Here is a 15,549-nt window from a genome sequence, read left to right on the forward strand (position 1 = left end):
GGCCAACCTATTTGCCAGTTCTCCAAACTACTCAAAATTTCCACTACTGGTTCTCAAGAAGCTGTCAGAACTGGCTGAATACCACCTCTGCACTGACCCCACTTTTCTATCTAAATGCAAGTTGCCAGAACAGCTACTGTCAGCTGCACTTTCCTCTTCTTTGGTTTGTAGCCAGCTTTGAAGAAGGGGATAACATGTATTCAGGACAATGGCAAAGGAGAGAGATTTCATGCCTGTGAATTCCTGAATTCCTCTTCACCACTTGATTTTCTCTGCCTTCTGTTTGATCCACCCATTAATCCTTAGAGAGCTTGGACGTCTGAAAATACAATAGAATTCCTCTACCTTCACTCCACTCTGCCTTCTGCTTGCCCCAGAGACAACTGGTTGGCTATAATGAGAAACACTTGACTAGGATGACTTAATCTGATCCAGAAGGGTGGTTCTCATATCAATATGTACTGAACAGGCTTATGTGGGTCTGTAGTGATAATAATCAGTCCCGGAGTGCCCAGGCAGAACTATCTTGCTTTATACGCAGATATTAATCAAAGCAGCATTAAATGATATGTTTCAAGGAATGCATCACTTGATGTTACCTCAGACAGAGCTTGTTCATAACTTTGAGGTGAAAAATCAAAGAACAACTCACAAAAGAGATGAGGAACTATTTCCAAATCAGTTCTAAGCGGCTTGAGGGAAAGAAAGAATTCCTTGAATTACAGTTGTTAAAAAAAAAAAAAAAGATAAATGCGAGATTGACCTTCCAGTTTCTGTAAATGTGGTCCCTTTTGGGATTAACATTTCATTATAATGGGCTAGCTTCCAAAGAATGCAATCCTATGCTATGCTTCCTACTTTGAAATCTGAGTCCTGATGGAAACATAGGCACATAGCATTGTCATTCAGCCTCATTTTTACTGCTTCATCGTTTAAAGTTCTAAAATGGCTCTAAAGTATCTGTGCGGCTAGCAGTATTAATTCCTTCCCTGAAACTTTATTCCACATTATTCAGAATATGCTTTTCAGTGATGAATTCTTGAAGACAAGGAAACACTACCTTATGTTAAGCAGTTGGGTTCCTTTCTACATAACAAAAACAACCAGAATGTGCCATTCTTAATGTAGTCACGTCTAATAATAGTTAACATGTGAAGCTTTTCATGGTGTGGAAGTCAGTTTCTATAATTTAGTATATACTTAAAAACACAGGAACAATTGATTGAAGGATTATTCAGGCTGTGCAATATAGAAAAATTAATTTACTATATTGAAATATTATATCCTATTGAAAACAGTATGTTTTGCATTCCACTGGCAGTCATATGTTTTGATGCATTATCCGCTAAAATAGTCTTTTCCTATTCATGGCAGCATGATCTAAACCCCAGTCTTTTTGCATATATGTTAATGTTGGATGCATGTACAAAAAGGATATGGGTTAGATTGCACTTGCCCAGCTGCCAACTTACCCAAAGCAGGTACCCTTGTTGCTCTGGGACCTCTTCAGATATCTTAGACTACAACAATGTAGTATAACTTCCCCCTTCAGACAAGGGCAGTGAGTTAGCGTAAAGCTGTCTGCAAGAGTCTTTAGATACAATGATCTGGAATAGTGAAGTACAAAATTTGGATCTGAAGTAGACAAAGGTGCTTCAGAGTTTGCAAAGTACCCTCGGCTTGTATGTGGATGGCATAGGAAAATACATTCTGAGCTGAGGAAGAAGCAATCCTATGTATTATCCTGGTTATCAAATGGTTATCAGGCAAAGCCAGGACAAAACTCTAGTACTTTAAGAAACACCCAATAGGTGCAATAAGATGTCCACACCATATCCAAAGTATCTTGTCCGTTTTGTATCTACACACCTCCACTCTAGAATCAAAATACTAAGGGCAGCAGTACACAGTCTGATGACCCAAGAATACATGCATCTTTTAGAAACCACCCTGCTCCAAGTTAATGCCTTATTATTTTAATGGAGTGAGAAAACAAAGCAATGAAATATATGGGGAAAGTTTAATCTTAATTGATTGCAATTTCATAGTTGTCCTATCCCTCTTAGTATACTACTGACAAGCCAAATCCTCTATCTGGATAAGATTGCATACCAATGTTTTAGGGAATGAAGTGAGGAAATGACATAAAACCTAGCCAATAAAATTGGCACTATACATAAATAATTAGTTTTCTAATGCTAGGACCAAATTTTGGGCAAATGACATTGGACATTTATTTATTTTGCAAGTATCTGCAGAAGGTCAAGGATTTCCAAGTTATACAGAGTATTGTTTATGTGAACTTTGCAACAGGATTTTCCAACTAAGCATAAAGTGAGCATGGACTGAAGGGGCATAATCTTAATATATTCTCAGTGTTTTATCAACCATTTTAATCATGTTGAATTTTAATGCTCTGACACTCATACTTTAAAAGTTCCCTAATACCCATTTAGATGTATTTTTTTAACTTGATTTCCATATATAAAAACAATCTTGATAGTAGCCATTTGCTTTTTTCATGGCAACTAAAGAGTCCATACTGAAGCAAAGAATAAGAATAATCATAGTCCAACATGAATGGAAGAGACTGCAAAATAGGTCTACAATCAGTTATATGTATGTGTATTTTAAGGAAGAATCTGCATTTTACATTGTTAGATGAATAACTCAATCACTTTGTTTAATATATTTCATGGTAAATGTTTAGTTCAATGTACAGAACCGTGATGGTGAACCTATGGCAAATGTGCCTGAAGTGGCATGTTGCCTGGCATGCACAGCATTGCCTGTTCCTCTTCCGCGGTTCTGATACATGTGCTTGCAAATGATCAATTGGCCTTCATGCGGGCAGCAATGCTGGAAACTGGAAAAAACGGTCTTCCATTTTCCGGAGTGAGCATGTGTGCCAAGCCAGCTGATCGTCGCATGCACATACATGCCAGTAACTGGAAGACTAGCATGCCGATGTGCATGCATATGCCAAAAACTGGAAGTTCATTTTCCAGTGCATGCATGCCCCCTGGGCAGCTCCCCTTCTGGATTGCAGCCCCGAGCGCACATGTGCACTCCCTTTTTGGCACACTGCCAAAAAGGTTCACCATTACTCATATAGAACGTTTAAACTATAATTATATCATACATCTTATTACCAACAAAATTAGCAGACTGTAAGAATATTGTAAGTAATACTGAATGAACATTTTTATGTCTTTTCTGCAACTAAAAGTTTATCTAAATAACTATTAATGCCTAAATAATATAAGTATGATATTACCACATGGGAACTGTGCTATCCATAACTACATTCACATATCATCTTGTTTGACTGGCCCTGAATTAGTTTTCAGCTTTGGACCTTCTTAACTGTTGCCTGTCATAATATAAATGTCAGATTTGCAGTCTCTGAATCTTCTAAATAAATGTCTGTAGCTTTGCAAAAGGAGATGCATTTTTTTGTATCCCCAATCCATGCACAGCTTTAGTAAACTTTGCAAACCAAAGCCAATCGTGAGCTCAGCATTAATAGTTCTTGCACTAGGTTTGAAAAATACAGCTAAGAGTTGCTTAATTATAAACTGTAAATTAACAGATTAGTCCATTCACTGCAAAACTCCAAACTGAAAGAAAGATGCACACTGACCATAATCTGTATTTTCCGGCTCCCAACAATTAGATGGCCAAAAATAGGGTGTCTGCAAAACAAAACAAAGATAGAAAAAGTGGACATAGCAACATATGAAACATATTCTGAATGTCAATGTTGAATCACTGTGAGATGGGCAGCTATAAAATATTATAAAATTAGCTATTCTTGGGAATTATTGATTGAATAAATTTGCATCTTTGAATAACTGTGTCGATTAATTAATTAATTCCATTCAATTTCAATACCACCTTGTTCCCAACAACTCTTTTTATGTGACAATGCTAAGGCTATGAATTTTTGATATTATTGTTGTTATGTTGTGAGTGTTGTGTTGAGAGTTGAGATGCTGTGGATGGGGCATTAAATGCAAACAAAACCCAAAACCCACTTCTATTAGCACTCCCAATCTGAAATTGTGTAAGTAATCTAATATTAAGCTGAAATCAGTTTCTTCTATAAATAGGAAATCTTGATCTTTTCTAAATATTTTGTATTTCTCTTGAATGCAAGGACTTGCCTGTCTGTAATGAATAGCTTGAAACCAGGTTTTAGTTACACCTGTTTGTCAAAAGGTCCTAACCTAGGTCTGGAAGTTGAGGCATGCCAACTTTTGGTTTGAAACCAAAAAAGAAAAGAATACCAGTTTCCTTGACTCAACTTCCAGACAACTCTGAGAATCCTCATTGAGATATTGCTCTAGTCTATGCTTTTTCATACAATTAATCTAGCTATGGGTTAGAAGAAAGACAAAAGCTGTAAATAATCTGTACATTAAAATATAAACAGTGGTGCTGATTATGAAAGGCTAAATGTATAGACTTTCCTAATAGTACTGTTTCCATAATTCATACCCACTGCTCATATTTTCTAGGAGTTCTAGTGAATATACAGTAGATCAGATCATTTAGGAAGCATAAAGTGAGGGAAGACTTCTGCATTAACATAATATTAAGAGACTCTCTGTAGGGAAAATAAAAGTATCTCTACCTGAGGTACATATTGCTTAGACCATCACATTATGAATAGAATTGCTTATTGTTTGGGGTGAATAACTCTACTTCTAATAATTAGTTAAAGTTTAAAAAAACAATGCTGTAAAAAACTTACTTGGAACCGATAAAAGGTGCCGTCATCCTTCAGGGTTAGAACATGGTCTGAGATAGGAAAGAAGTAACCATGGGCTGCCATAAGTGTTCCCAAATGAAGGGCTTCCACTATACCAGAAGGAGACAAAAACATTGTAATGTTTTATGTTATGCATTTTTTCTACTTGAACAATGTTAGAACCTTTTCTATGGTAGAATTTTCATGAGTCAGTGACAATTTGGCTGATGAAATACTAGTTATAGGAATTATAGGGGGGAAATCATTCTAACAATTAATAGCAATCATAATAATATTAAAATAAGAACGTTTGCCATCATTGTGCATAAGCAGCAATTATGCAATGATGTCTCATGCAAGGACATTCTCATGATGACATTACAAAGCATATGTTGTCATTTGCCCTTGCTCTCATGTCAACACCCACAATTATGATTTTTTTTTAAATTAGTATCCTTGTGTTTACCACTTATTTAGAGCAGCAGGCAACAAGAGAAATCAAACATTACTTTGCATTGAATTTAAATTGGAAAATCTCTATTAAAGAATGCTCCTGGTTTTTTTATTTTTCTGCATAAAAAACCTTGGACATACTATGGTTTATTTACAGTCAGAACAATAAACAATGATTTATTTAAAGTCAGAACAATAAACATGTTATAAAATCAAACATTGGTATTCCACAGCAACAAAGTGCTCTAAGAATATATTTATAAGCCCTTTCTGCAGTCAATTAATAGGTTTGCTATTCTTTGAATTTGTGTCTCTTGAGATAATCCATTATAATGTTCATTATCACGTAGTTGCTCTTCGTAGGTTAGTTAAAGAAATCCCTCATTGATGACCTTCACTGGTACAACCTTGCTGCAAATCACCACAAGTACAAGGCGGCTTCAAACATGATCCATTTATGAAGAAGCAGAGTCGTATAATAGTGAAGAGGTTGAACTTGGACTGAAGAGATCCATTTTCAAGTCCCTCCTCAACTACAAAGCTTACAAGGTGACATTAGGCCAGTTATTTTCTTTTGAGGTTGCTCTTGTAAGGATAACAGCCTGTGCATCAGTGGTGGTTGCAGGCGGTATGCCCTGGTACCAGAGTCTGCCCGGAGCACCAGATACCATTCCGGTACGCTGCTCCAGAGGGCCCTCCCACCCACCCAAGCTCTCTACCTGTCTTTTAAGGCTTCTACACTTCCGCGCACATGCATGGTGCATACAGCGCCTGCACGATGCTCCGCTGAGCAGCTGGAGCATCGTGGAGGCTCACGGAGGTGGTAACACGCATGTGTGTGCTGCATGCATCCATGTGGACGCCGCTGTACCGGTTGGAATGGGATCCGGAACCCACCACTGGGATAACATTAGTGCATATTGCCATATGTGCTTTCAAAGGGGGGGGGAAAGAATGGTGATGATGAAGAGGATACAAAAACATTAATAAGGCAGCTCCATTCAAAAAGCTTTGTGGTGAAAAAGAGTAACTCAAAGGAGTTATATGAAGCTTCTGCAGCAGTCTTTTATAGTAAAAGCATATTTTGAAAAATTACTATCAGAAAATAAGTTGATTGCAAGATACTTCGACTATTCTGGCCAGCAATCTTAGGGACACATTATCGTTCTTTTTAATAGTAAGCTTGAATACTCCCACTTAACAAAGCTAATGCATATTCAAGAAACTTGTTCTTTTTTAGTTACTACTCCCAAATTAAAACTTAGTCTTGAAGAATGTGGAAATATGCCACAAGAACACTCTACTCTGTGTCCATTTGTGTCTCTTCCATTCTGACCTTAAGCACAGGGGGAAGAAAGCTATAAGTAACTGCTTTCTTCTAAAGATGAGATAGATAAAGCCGGCTGGCAGGCACTGCATGGGACAGGAGCTCCTCCCCCATTTCTACTGTCTCTCCCTCCCTTATTTAGAGTTCCATCTGTTTCATCAGGGCTTGTAAGAAGAAGAGATTGGGAAAAGAATTGTCATCTCCTCCTCCACCTCCTCTTCTCCAAACCTGTCTGGGCATATGGAGAGAGTCCTGCAGAGTTTACTTGTCACCCCTTTTGAGAGGGCTTAGAGTGGGAAAAGAGATAAAGAGGCAATGGAGGCGTATTGCTGTTACCGTTAAGACGATACTGTGAATTAAGCAAGCAAGCAAGCAAATAAAACATAGCACTAAAATTATTCAGCCAAAGTGGAGAATCTGTTGTATTTCTTCTCAAATGATGGAAAGGTTAGTTTTCCTACTGCCAATTTCAGCTACACTGCTTAATATTGGGAACTTTGTACAGAAAAAGGTTGTGACCCATCTCCATTGTTCCAGAGGGTTGAACATGAAATTTGCAGGAAGGCAGATTCTGACTGAACGTTAGGAAAAAAAATCCTAACAATACAAGAATGGAATCAATTATTCTTATAGCTATGAGCTCCCCTTCACTGGATAGTGAAGCTAGATTTATGCCAGAGATGTTTTAAGTGAAGCGTCTGCATTAAGCAGCAGGATAGACTGAGTAGCCTAATGGCTTCTCTCCTTTGGGATTCTATGACTTATCATCATAATGATAACATAGATAATTCAGGTTTGATCCCAGGTACCTCGAGTGAAGAAGACAGTTCACTATTAGATTTCTTTTGATTATGGTAAAGTAGCTTTTCTCAACTTCATAATCTTTAGCCAACATAAGTCATTAGTGAGAAATAAAAATTATTCTTAACAAACCTCAAAGGATGGATAGTCCTAAAATAATCTAATATAATTTTTAGATTCCTTTTTTTCTTTTAATTTCTTTTCCAGATTGCAGATAGTCTTTATTTACTGGCCACTTCATTTAAAATTAAAGTTACAATAATATTAAAAAAAAAACCACCTAGCTTTGCAACCAATTTTACTACCATCGCAGCATCCCATTTACTCAACATCCAGAGGCTTTGCAACTGATGCACATTTACAATCTGTGCAGAGTCCTGTGAGCACGCAATCACAATTTGTATGCTTGACAACTGGCTTGTAAGAAGCAAAATGCCAAGGCTCCGACTAACGAACCCAAGCAAATCAGAACTTTGAGACTTGGCTCCTTCTCAAAGGTCTTCTTTAATGAGTACATCATACTGGCACAGTTTCAATGGAAAGCAAATCTAAATCTTTCCTGTGGTTTCAGTGCAATTAAACTAGGAAATAACCCAATCCCCAAGTGTCACAGGTCAATTTGGCCAATTGGGTTCATTGGTGGGCTCTTCAGACACTCCTTTCCCAACCTTATCTCTTGCCAGTAGAGATGACCCTGGTTCTCATGAGAAAGCTCTTTGTTGTGTCTAGTAATGCAGTTCAACCTCCTTCTGCCTCTGTGTGGCAACTGAGGAGCAGAAAGATGGCTGTGGCCAGGTTCGGTTCGAAGATGACACAAAGCTAATGGAGAACATGGAAGTAAAATTTCAAGTCACTGTCATATGATGTTTCTCTTAATGAAGAAATGGGAAGTGATGTCATAACAGATTATTTTCCACTTAGCAACTGTGGCACTTAGTAACAGAGACAGTGATCCCAGTTATGGTCGCTAAGGGAGGAGTATCTGTATTTCTTCAATTTCCTTCATAGTTACCACTCCCTCTTTATGGATTTATGATGTCTTTCCTCAACTTTCTCCAGTCACACTAGGAAAGTTATCAAAGGATCATTTATCCCAGAATTACAATTTAGAAATTCTTCCCGTGGTTCTTGATCATTTATTAAGTCATTTGTCCATTCATTTTCATTTATTATCAGAAATCAATTTATGATGTTTATTAGTAGCTTTTTTATGTGTTTCTTAAGCACGTAATGCTATTAGCCATCATATAAATTACTAAAATAACTGTGTGCGGCAGGGAATAGTCTGTTTTCCTCATTCAAACATAAGTACCTCTCTCTTAGTAAGGCATCACAGAAGGAACACCTGGAGCAGGAGATAGAATAGGCTCTTTTCATATTGAAATTCAGCTAATAAATACTTGAACTGAAGCCCACAATTACAGTTCCAGAATGACATTCTGAACATAATGGAACATATTTTAAATAATGATTTTTCAGTCATATAAATATAGCTTTCATTTCCAAAATACAATTATAGCTTTTGCTTCATGGTTACTATAGCAGTTAAAAGTTCAATATTTTATGTGTGGTGTATTTTGTGAACAGAAAGTTTCAATCTTTCTGGGATACAGTGAAGCAGATTTTTAATTAAAGTGCTTCTCCAATCAACCAAGCAATGTTACTTGGCATTTATTTACTTGGATGATGCACGTAAAGTACATGTTCCCATAACAGAGGCATATCATTTTATTTTACTTCTTTAAAGATTAATTATTTATTAAAATATTTCTACTCTGCCCACAATCCTAGGATCCTCACAGCAAGTCACAGCTCTTAAATATACTAGATAAAAATTAAACTAAAGTAAAAATAATAAATTGTTAGAATAATACCAGCAATAAAGAAAAGCAATGGGATTACAGCCAGGTTCCACTGCCAGCTAAAAAGCAATCAACCTCAGCACCAGTCTGGCTTTCAGAGAAAATATTCCCAAACCAGGGATTTTTATACAGAATAGTCCTCACCCGTAGTCTTACCAACTGTGGAAACTGCTCCCTCAACCAAAGTTCACATAATACACACTAGGAGATGTATTATCTCAAACATCAAGATCCTAAATCATTACAACCTTTAACCTCATTACTAAACCTTGAAGTCCAATTTGCAGGATAAGTATTTTTGAGATTTGGCAGCTGGCATTAGGACATGTTCTTTATTTGTGGAAAACACCCTAAAATGTCAGGAACAATTCAATTTTATTATATATGATTTGAATGGTTGCACTCGTGGTCAAGGTTTATTTCTTACCCAGAGAGTAGTGCATTGTATCAGAACGGCTGAAAAACCAAAAGGCCTATAAGCCTTCCAAAACAATGAAATTACTGTTACTTATTATTATTGTAATATACATGCAAAATAATCAAAAAAGGCTATGCCAGGGGTTAAAGGTCCCCAAATCAAATTAGGTAGTGGCATTTCTTCTATGATGACTAAGTAAAAATGGTAGGAGTTATCACACAGGGAAAGATAAAGAGGAAAAGGTAAAGAACATTTTTTCAGGCTCTAAAACCAAGGGCCCTGCTCACTCTGCTTTGGAGCAGCATATTATTATTGCTGAATTTGCCAAGATTGGATGTCTGGATGGGAACAAAACAGAATTGGATAAAGATGAAGCCAAGAATGAAAAAAAAAACAAGTCCTGAATAATAAACTTCCACTCTACTATTATTCCATAATATTTGGGAACTGTTGGAATACAATTTTCATTTGTCTTTAGAAATACCCCTGGAATGACTGCAAAGGTGGGATAGTTTAGGAATAATTGTGCTTTAATAATGGGGAGTTGTTTGCTAATAATCAAGGTGATTTCTAAAATGTAGGTATTAGTATTGTGTGTTCATCCATCATTTCATTTTTTTCCAGTTAATCTCAAGGAACAATACAATCTTGAGTCTAAAATGAAACCTGGATGTCTACTGTACTTTTATCCCACATTTACTCCAACAGCACTATCACAGACCCCAACAACTTTGCACACAGGATTAGAAGTAATTTTGTCTGCTCTTCCTTTAAGTCATCATGATTTATAAGGTGAAAGTAGTAGCAGAACACATTAACTTCCAAGGATGCTCAATTATAGATCTAAAGGTATCATTTTGGAAGAGCAAAACTATAGTGTAAGAGGCTGTGGAACTCACACACATCAAAAGGTTTCAGGCTGTCTCTGTAAACACAATTAACCAACACAATGGAAATTTAACACCTTACAATTACTAATTAATTAGTAAGTACAAATAGGGATATTTGTAATCTGTATCTTGTGTAGCCTACTACTACATAACTACCCTTTTTCCCCTTCTCCCTTGCTTCATCTGAATTTAAATCCCACATCAGTTTAATACTCCATGGATCTGATGATGTGAGCCACAGCTCACAAAAGCTTATACTTTTTAATAAAATGAGTCAGTTTGAATAGGTATCAAACCTCCTCCTGACTTTTGGCATTTTATCAAGTTATTTAATCTGGATTATTTAATGTGGTCTTCAAAAACTTTGAGTGATCCATCTTTTTGTGTTATTAGAATATTTATGTTTATTTTCAAGATATTTTTTCCAGGAAAATCACCTGCCTCATCAACTTACCTGTACTGTTGATACAGTATAATATATAGATTTTAAAGTTAGCCCTCCATCTTTCCTGTGGCGTGTTTTGCCCCTAACTGATCAACAGAAGGCAGCATATGAATGGTTTCATTCTTACTGAATTTCATCAGATACATATAGACTCTATTATCAGGTTTAGACATCATATAGTCCAACTTCCTTTACTAATAAGTAAGTGGCAAAAATATATACAGTAAATCCACTCACATTCCTGTGAGGTGGGTGGGTGACAAGATTCACAGAATGTATAGCTTGAGTTCATGACATGTATCAACTTGTTTCTCTAGATTGACAGCTTAAAATAAAGAAGACATGCCGTTATTCCTTACCTCCATCTTTTCCCACTTATAAAGTCAGTTATATATTTGACAGATACATATTTGTAGAGTGCCCTACAGAAATGCGCTGTATTTTTAATATTCAAATGGAAGTGTTAAAATTTACCTCTTGTGATATTTTTACAATTTGTGATATAGGGAATCTATCTTAAAATCAAAAATCACCATAATAGAACATAGAATAATAGAATAGTCCAACCCACTGCTCGAGCAGGAGATCCTATACCATTTCAGACAAATTATTATCCAGTCTCTTTTTGAAAACTTCCAATGATAGAAGCTTTATAACAATAATGAGAATTAAAATATCATAATGTGCCCTCCAAAACCCAGGTCATAATTGTATGCAAAGGGAAGTTTGAAAACTGAAATTTTAATACAGTGTTAGGAGAGCAAGGACCTTGAGCTTGGCTATATGGATGGGTTGCAGGAAGTCACAAGTAGAAATCACAAGTGGAGGGATATAGCTATCTTGCTATTATCATGGAGCATTGATTGATATCAATGTGAGGAACTAATTGCCCTTTCTGGAGAACTGGGATCCTAGCTCCTTCTACTTTTTAGATAAGATGCAGAGTCTTTTTCCTGGAAGCGACTCCAGTGCAGTTGGCATTTTAAACGAAGTCACCTTAAGGTAGGAAATGCTCATTTATGTGAATTATTTTAAGGATTTTCATCCTTCTTCTGCTATAGGAACCAATTGAGTAGACTCTCTCTTTATGCTATGAACATACAAAGCCACATGCAGCTTTAGAAAATGTACATGACAGCTTAATCCCCATTTTATTACCCGAAGAAGAGTTTAAGAATAAGCACTAATTCTCCTATATATCATTATTAATTTATTCACTTTAAAATGTTTGAAAGGCATCTGTTCTCTTGTCATATTATGACACACGGCTCAAGACAATGGAACTAAAAATCAAAGCAATCAAATTTGAAAAGTAAAGTTGTGGATGTTTTGAGGGCATAAGTAAGACAACCTACATCTGAACTATATAAATCTTTTATACCTGCTAAATTAGAAATTCATTCCCTTTATACCCTTGACACTTAATTTAGAATGCTCATTGAACTGCACAAATCAATGCTATTGCAGTAGGAAAAAGAGGGACTGACCTGATACATAATTGGCCTTTAAAATGAAAGAGGAAACCAGTATTATTTCAATTATTAAGGACACTAAGTCCAAAGTAGGTAATGACTCTGATTTTAAAAATCATCATGTTTATACTTGACATTGAATAGATGGGCTAACAGGGGCGTTAATATTATCCTGGCTGCAGGATAACTGCAGCTTGAAAATTGAAGGTAATTTATTTTTTCATGCATTGCTTGCATTAATAATAATAATAATAATAACAATTAATAATTGCATTAGGTGGTGATGGGAAATAGAACAATTGCATGACCACAAGAGATTCCAATTTCAAATGAAAGGAGCTATCATGATACATAGAAGTGGAGTATGCAGTTTTAAAATAATATCTTTTTGAAAAAATTCCCTAGCTCTGAAATTTTCAGTCCTTGCTCCAATTCTGTCATAAGCTGACATAAGAAAATTTAGCATTAGCATATAATTAGAAGTATAAGATTAATTGAATGATATTTTTAAAATGATTAATACCACAATCTGTACAGTTGATGTCCCAGATGGTGCTTCTGGCACCTAATGATAGAGGTTTTTAGGTCTTCATTCACCTGTACCATTGATGTATTGGTACACGTGTGGAAGATTAATGCAAGATTACCAGCTAAAGTATTGAAAATTGTATATACAAGCACAGTTACAGGAAGTACTACATGCATTAACAAAAGCAAACTATCTATGCCATTTCAAGTAAACAAAGGATATCATGATAGTTACACATTGATGTGAACATCCAAGACAGACATATTCTACTATTTTTATGTAGATTTTGCAACTCCCTTGTAGTGGGTTCTTAGAGGGGTTAAGATTATTTGTTTGTATTTGCCCTGCATTTGACCATACACCATGGTCATTATTAAATAAACATTGGGATAAAAATCAACATTTAGAAAGATGGAGAAAAGCCTATATTCCCAACATTGTTCAGCTATAAAACTTAGACTAGAGAGCCAACAGTTTATTCTTACTCTCTTTTATGCATTGCAACAATCCTGTCTGAGTTTGCCCACTTCCTCTCTCAATCACTTCTACAAATGACATGTAAGTTGCTTTTGGGATACAAAGAAACTTCAGAAGGACAAGTTTCATTATGCTGAGTCAGTCACCTTCAATATTCAGAGAAAGAAGTTTCATGTAAGTTTAAGAACTTAAAGAAAGGGGTTTTTTGTTTGTAAATAAGCAGCAAAAGGGTGATTAAAACATTGATTTTGGACAGTTAATCAATGGACGAAAGATCCAGACTGAATGGAAATAAGATTTTGGAACTAATTATAAGAATTCTTTTTTTTTTTTGCCTAAAATTGTATTAAGACATATGAAGATTATATTTAAAGGAGAACACCATTGAATATAGAATAGTAATAGCACTTAGACTTATATATTGCTTCACAGTGCTTTTCCGCCCTCTCTAAGTGGTTTACAGAGTCAGCTTATTTTCCCCAACAATCTGGGTCCTCATTTTATCTTGGAAGGATGGAAGGCTGAGTCAACCTTGAGCTGGTGAGGAACAAACCCTGGCAGTCAGCAGAATTAGCCCACAATACTGCATTCTAGCCACTGTGCCACCATGGCTCAATGTAAGCGCTTTAATTCTGGAAGAATTCAAGGATATTTGGCAACAACGTACTCAAAACTTTCTTTTAAGATTGTTACTTTAAAACAGATTCAAAAGAGATAGAAGATACAAGCTGGAATCAGAATGCTTTGAATAGGGATTCAAAATGACAGGTTATAGGAATGATATTGACAAAAATGTTATATATGACTTATGAAAGTAGCACTAGCTGATATTTTAGTAGCTAAAAAGAACACACAAATAATAAATTAGAAGTGTGGTGGATGGGTAGATTTTCACTTTCAAAAGAGCAAGTTGGACAACCCTTTTATTTTGGATTTACAAAAAGTATGTGTTATATTATGAAGAAATTCTTGAGTAAAGATAAAGAGAGAATGAAAAGAAACTAGCTTTTGGGCTCTACTTAAGAGGAATAAATAGCAAGACTTAAAAGCAAAAAAAAGGTTTATAAAGTTGGCTTCGTATATGAATTTTTCTAGCAGCTTTTAAAAGTTTTTTTAACCAGGACTATATGATGATTTGTTTATAGATATGATATGGGAAGTAGGGATTTTTTATTGTGTTTTGTATTGTGTTGCATTCTTAGAGAAAATGATAAGCCATGGTGTTAAAAACTGAAAGAAAATCTTAAGACGGTTCTGGGAGGAGATGATGAGAAAGTGAAAGGAAATTAATTTGTGAAACATTATTTGAAAGAATTAAAGATAAAAATGTTGTTTCTGGGGTACTTCTGAATGGCATTTTTCATGATTAAGTTTGAATGACAAACTTTAAAGATTTGTTTATAGATATATGATGTGGCATGAAGCAACTTTTTGTTGTACTTTTAAAAAAATGCTAAGTTATAATATAAAGGGATATATACAGTATATTAAAAAGTACAACAAAAAAATACTTCATTTTTTAAATTCAGAATATTCTGATAATATTTAAATGACTTTTGTTGATTAAGTTTGAATGATATAAAAGCAACATAAATTATCATAATAAACCTAACTTTCTGACTTAATTTCATATGAAAACTAGTAACAGTGCAAAAGTACATTATTGCACAATAACAAAAATTCATTTATACCCATGATGTCAAACTCAAGGCCCAGGGGCTGGATCTGGCCTATGGGGTACTTAGATCTGGCCCACAGGCCTGCCCTGGAAACAGTGAAGGACCAGCCTGCGGTGGTTCTGCCAGCGAAAACAGAGCTCTGGAGGAACATGCGCAACTGATCCTGGCTCCATTTTCGGCCACAATGTCCTCCTGCAGCCCTCTGCCAATGAAAATGAAGCTCAGGGTAGCCACATGTGACATGCCCAGAGTCCATTTTCTGTTGTCCCAGCCTCCTGAAGCCCTCTGCTAAGGAAAAGGGAGCCTGGAAAGGCCGCGTGCAGAGGCTGCATGCAGAGCCTCCCTGAGCTCCATTTTTGCTGTCAAAGGGCTGCAGGAGGCTGTTGCAACCAAAAATGGAGCCTTGATGAGTGATGTTGACCTGGCCATGCCCACTCTGGCCA

The 15,549-nt window shown here is 36.0% G+C and overlaps 1 protein-coding gene across 12 annotated transcripts in view; it reads right to left on the reverse strand.

Moving 5' to 3' along the window:
- Positions 1-15,549, reverse strand: part of RGS7 (regulator of G protein signaling 7) — a 194,460-nt gene that overhangs the window by 47,241 nt on the left and 131,670 nt on the right. For 9 of the 12 annotated variants that reach the window (XM_032216318.1, XM_032216319.1, XM_032216323.1 and 6 more), the window contains 2 exons: positions 4,757-4,863; positions 3,644-3,695 (listed from right to left, as the gene is read on the reverse strand). The exons of the other annotated variants lie outside the window; for them this stretch is intronic. In XM_032216318.1, the coding sequence (XP_032072209.1) occupies positions 3,644-3,695; positions 4,757-4,863 (159 nt within the window). The remainder of the gene's footprint in view (positions 1-3,643; positions 3,696-4,756; positions 4,864-15,549) is intronic. 12 annotated transcript variants of the gene reach the window in all.

Source organism: Thamnophis elegans, chromosome 4, assembly GCF_009769535.1.
Source record: "Thamnophis elegans isolate rThaEle1 chromosome 4, rThaEle1.pri, whole genome shotgun sequence".
NCBI lineage: Eukaryota > Metazoa > Chordata > Lepidosauria > Squamata > Colubridae > Thamnophis > Thamnophis elegans.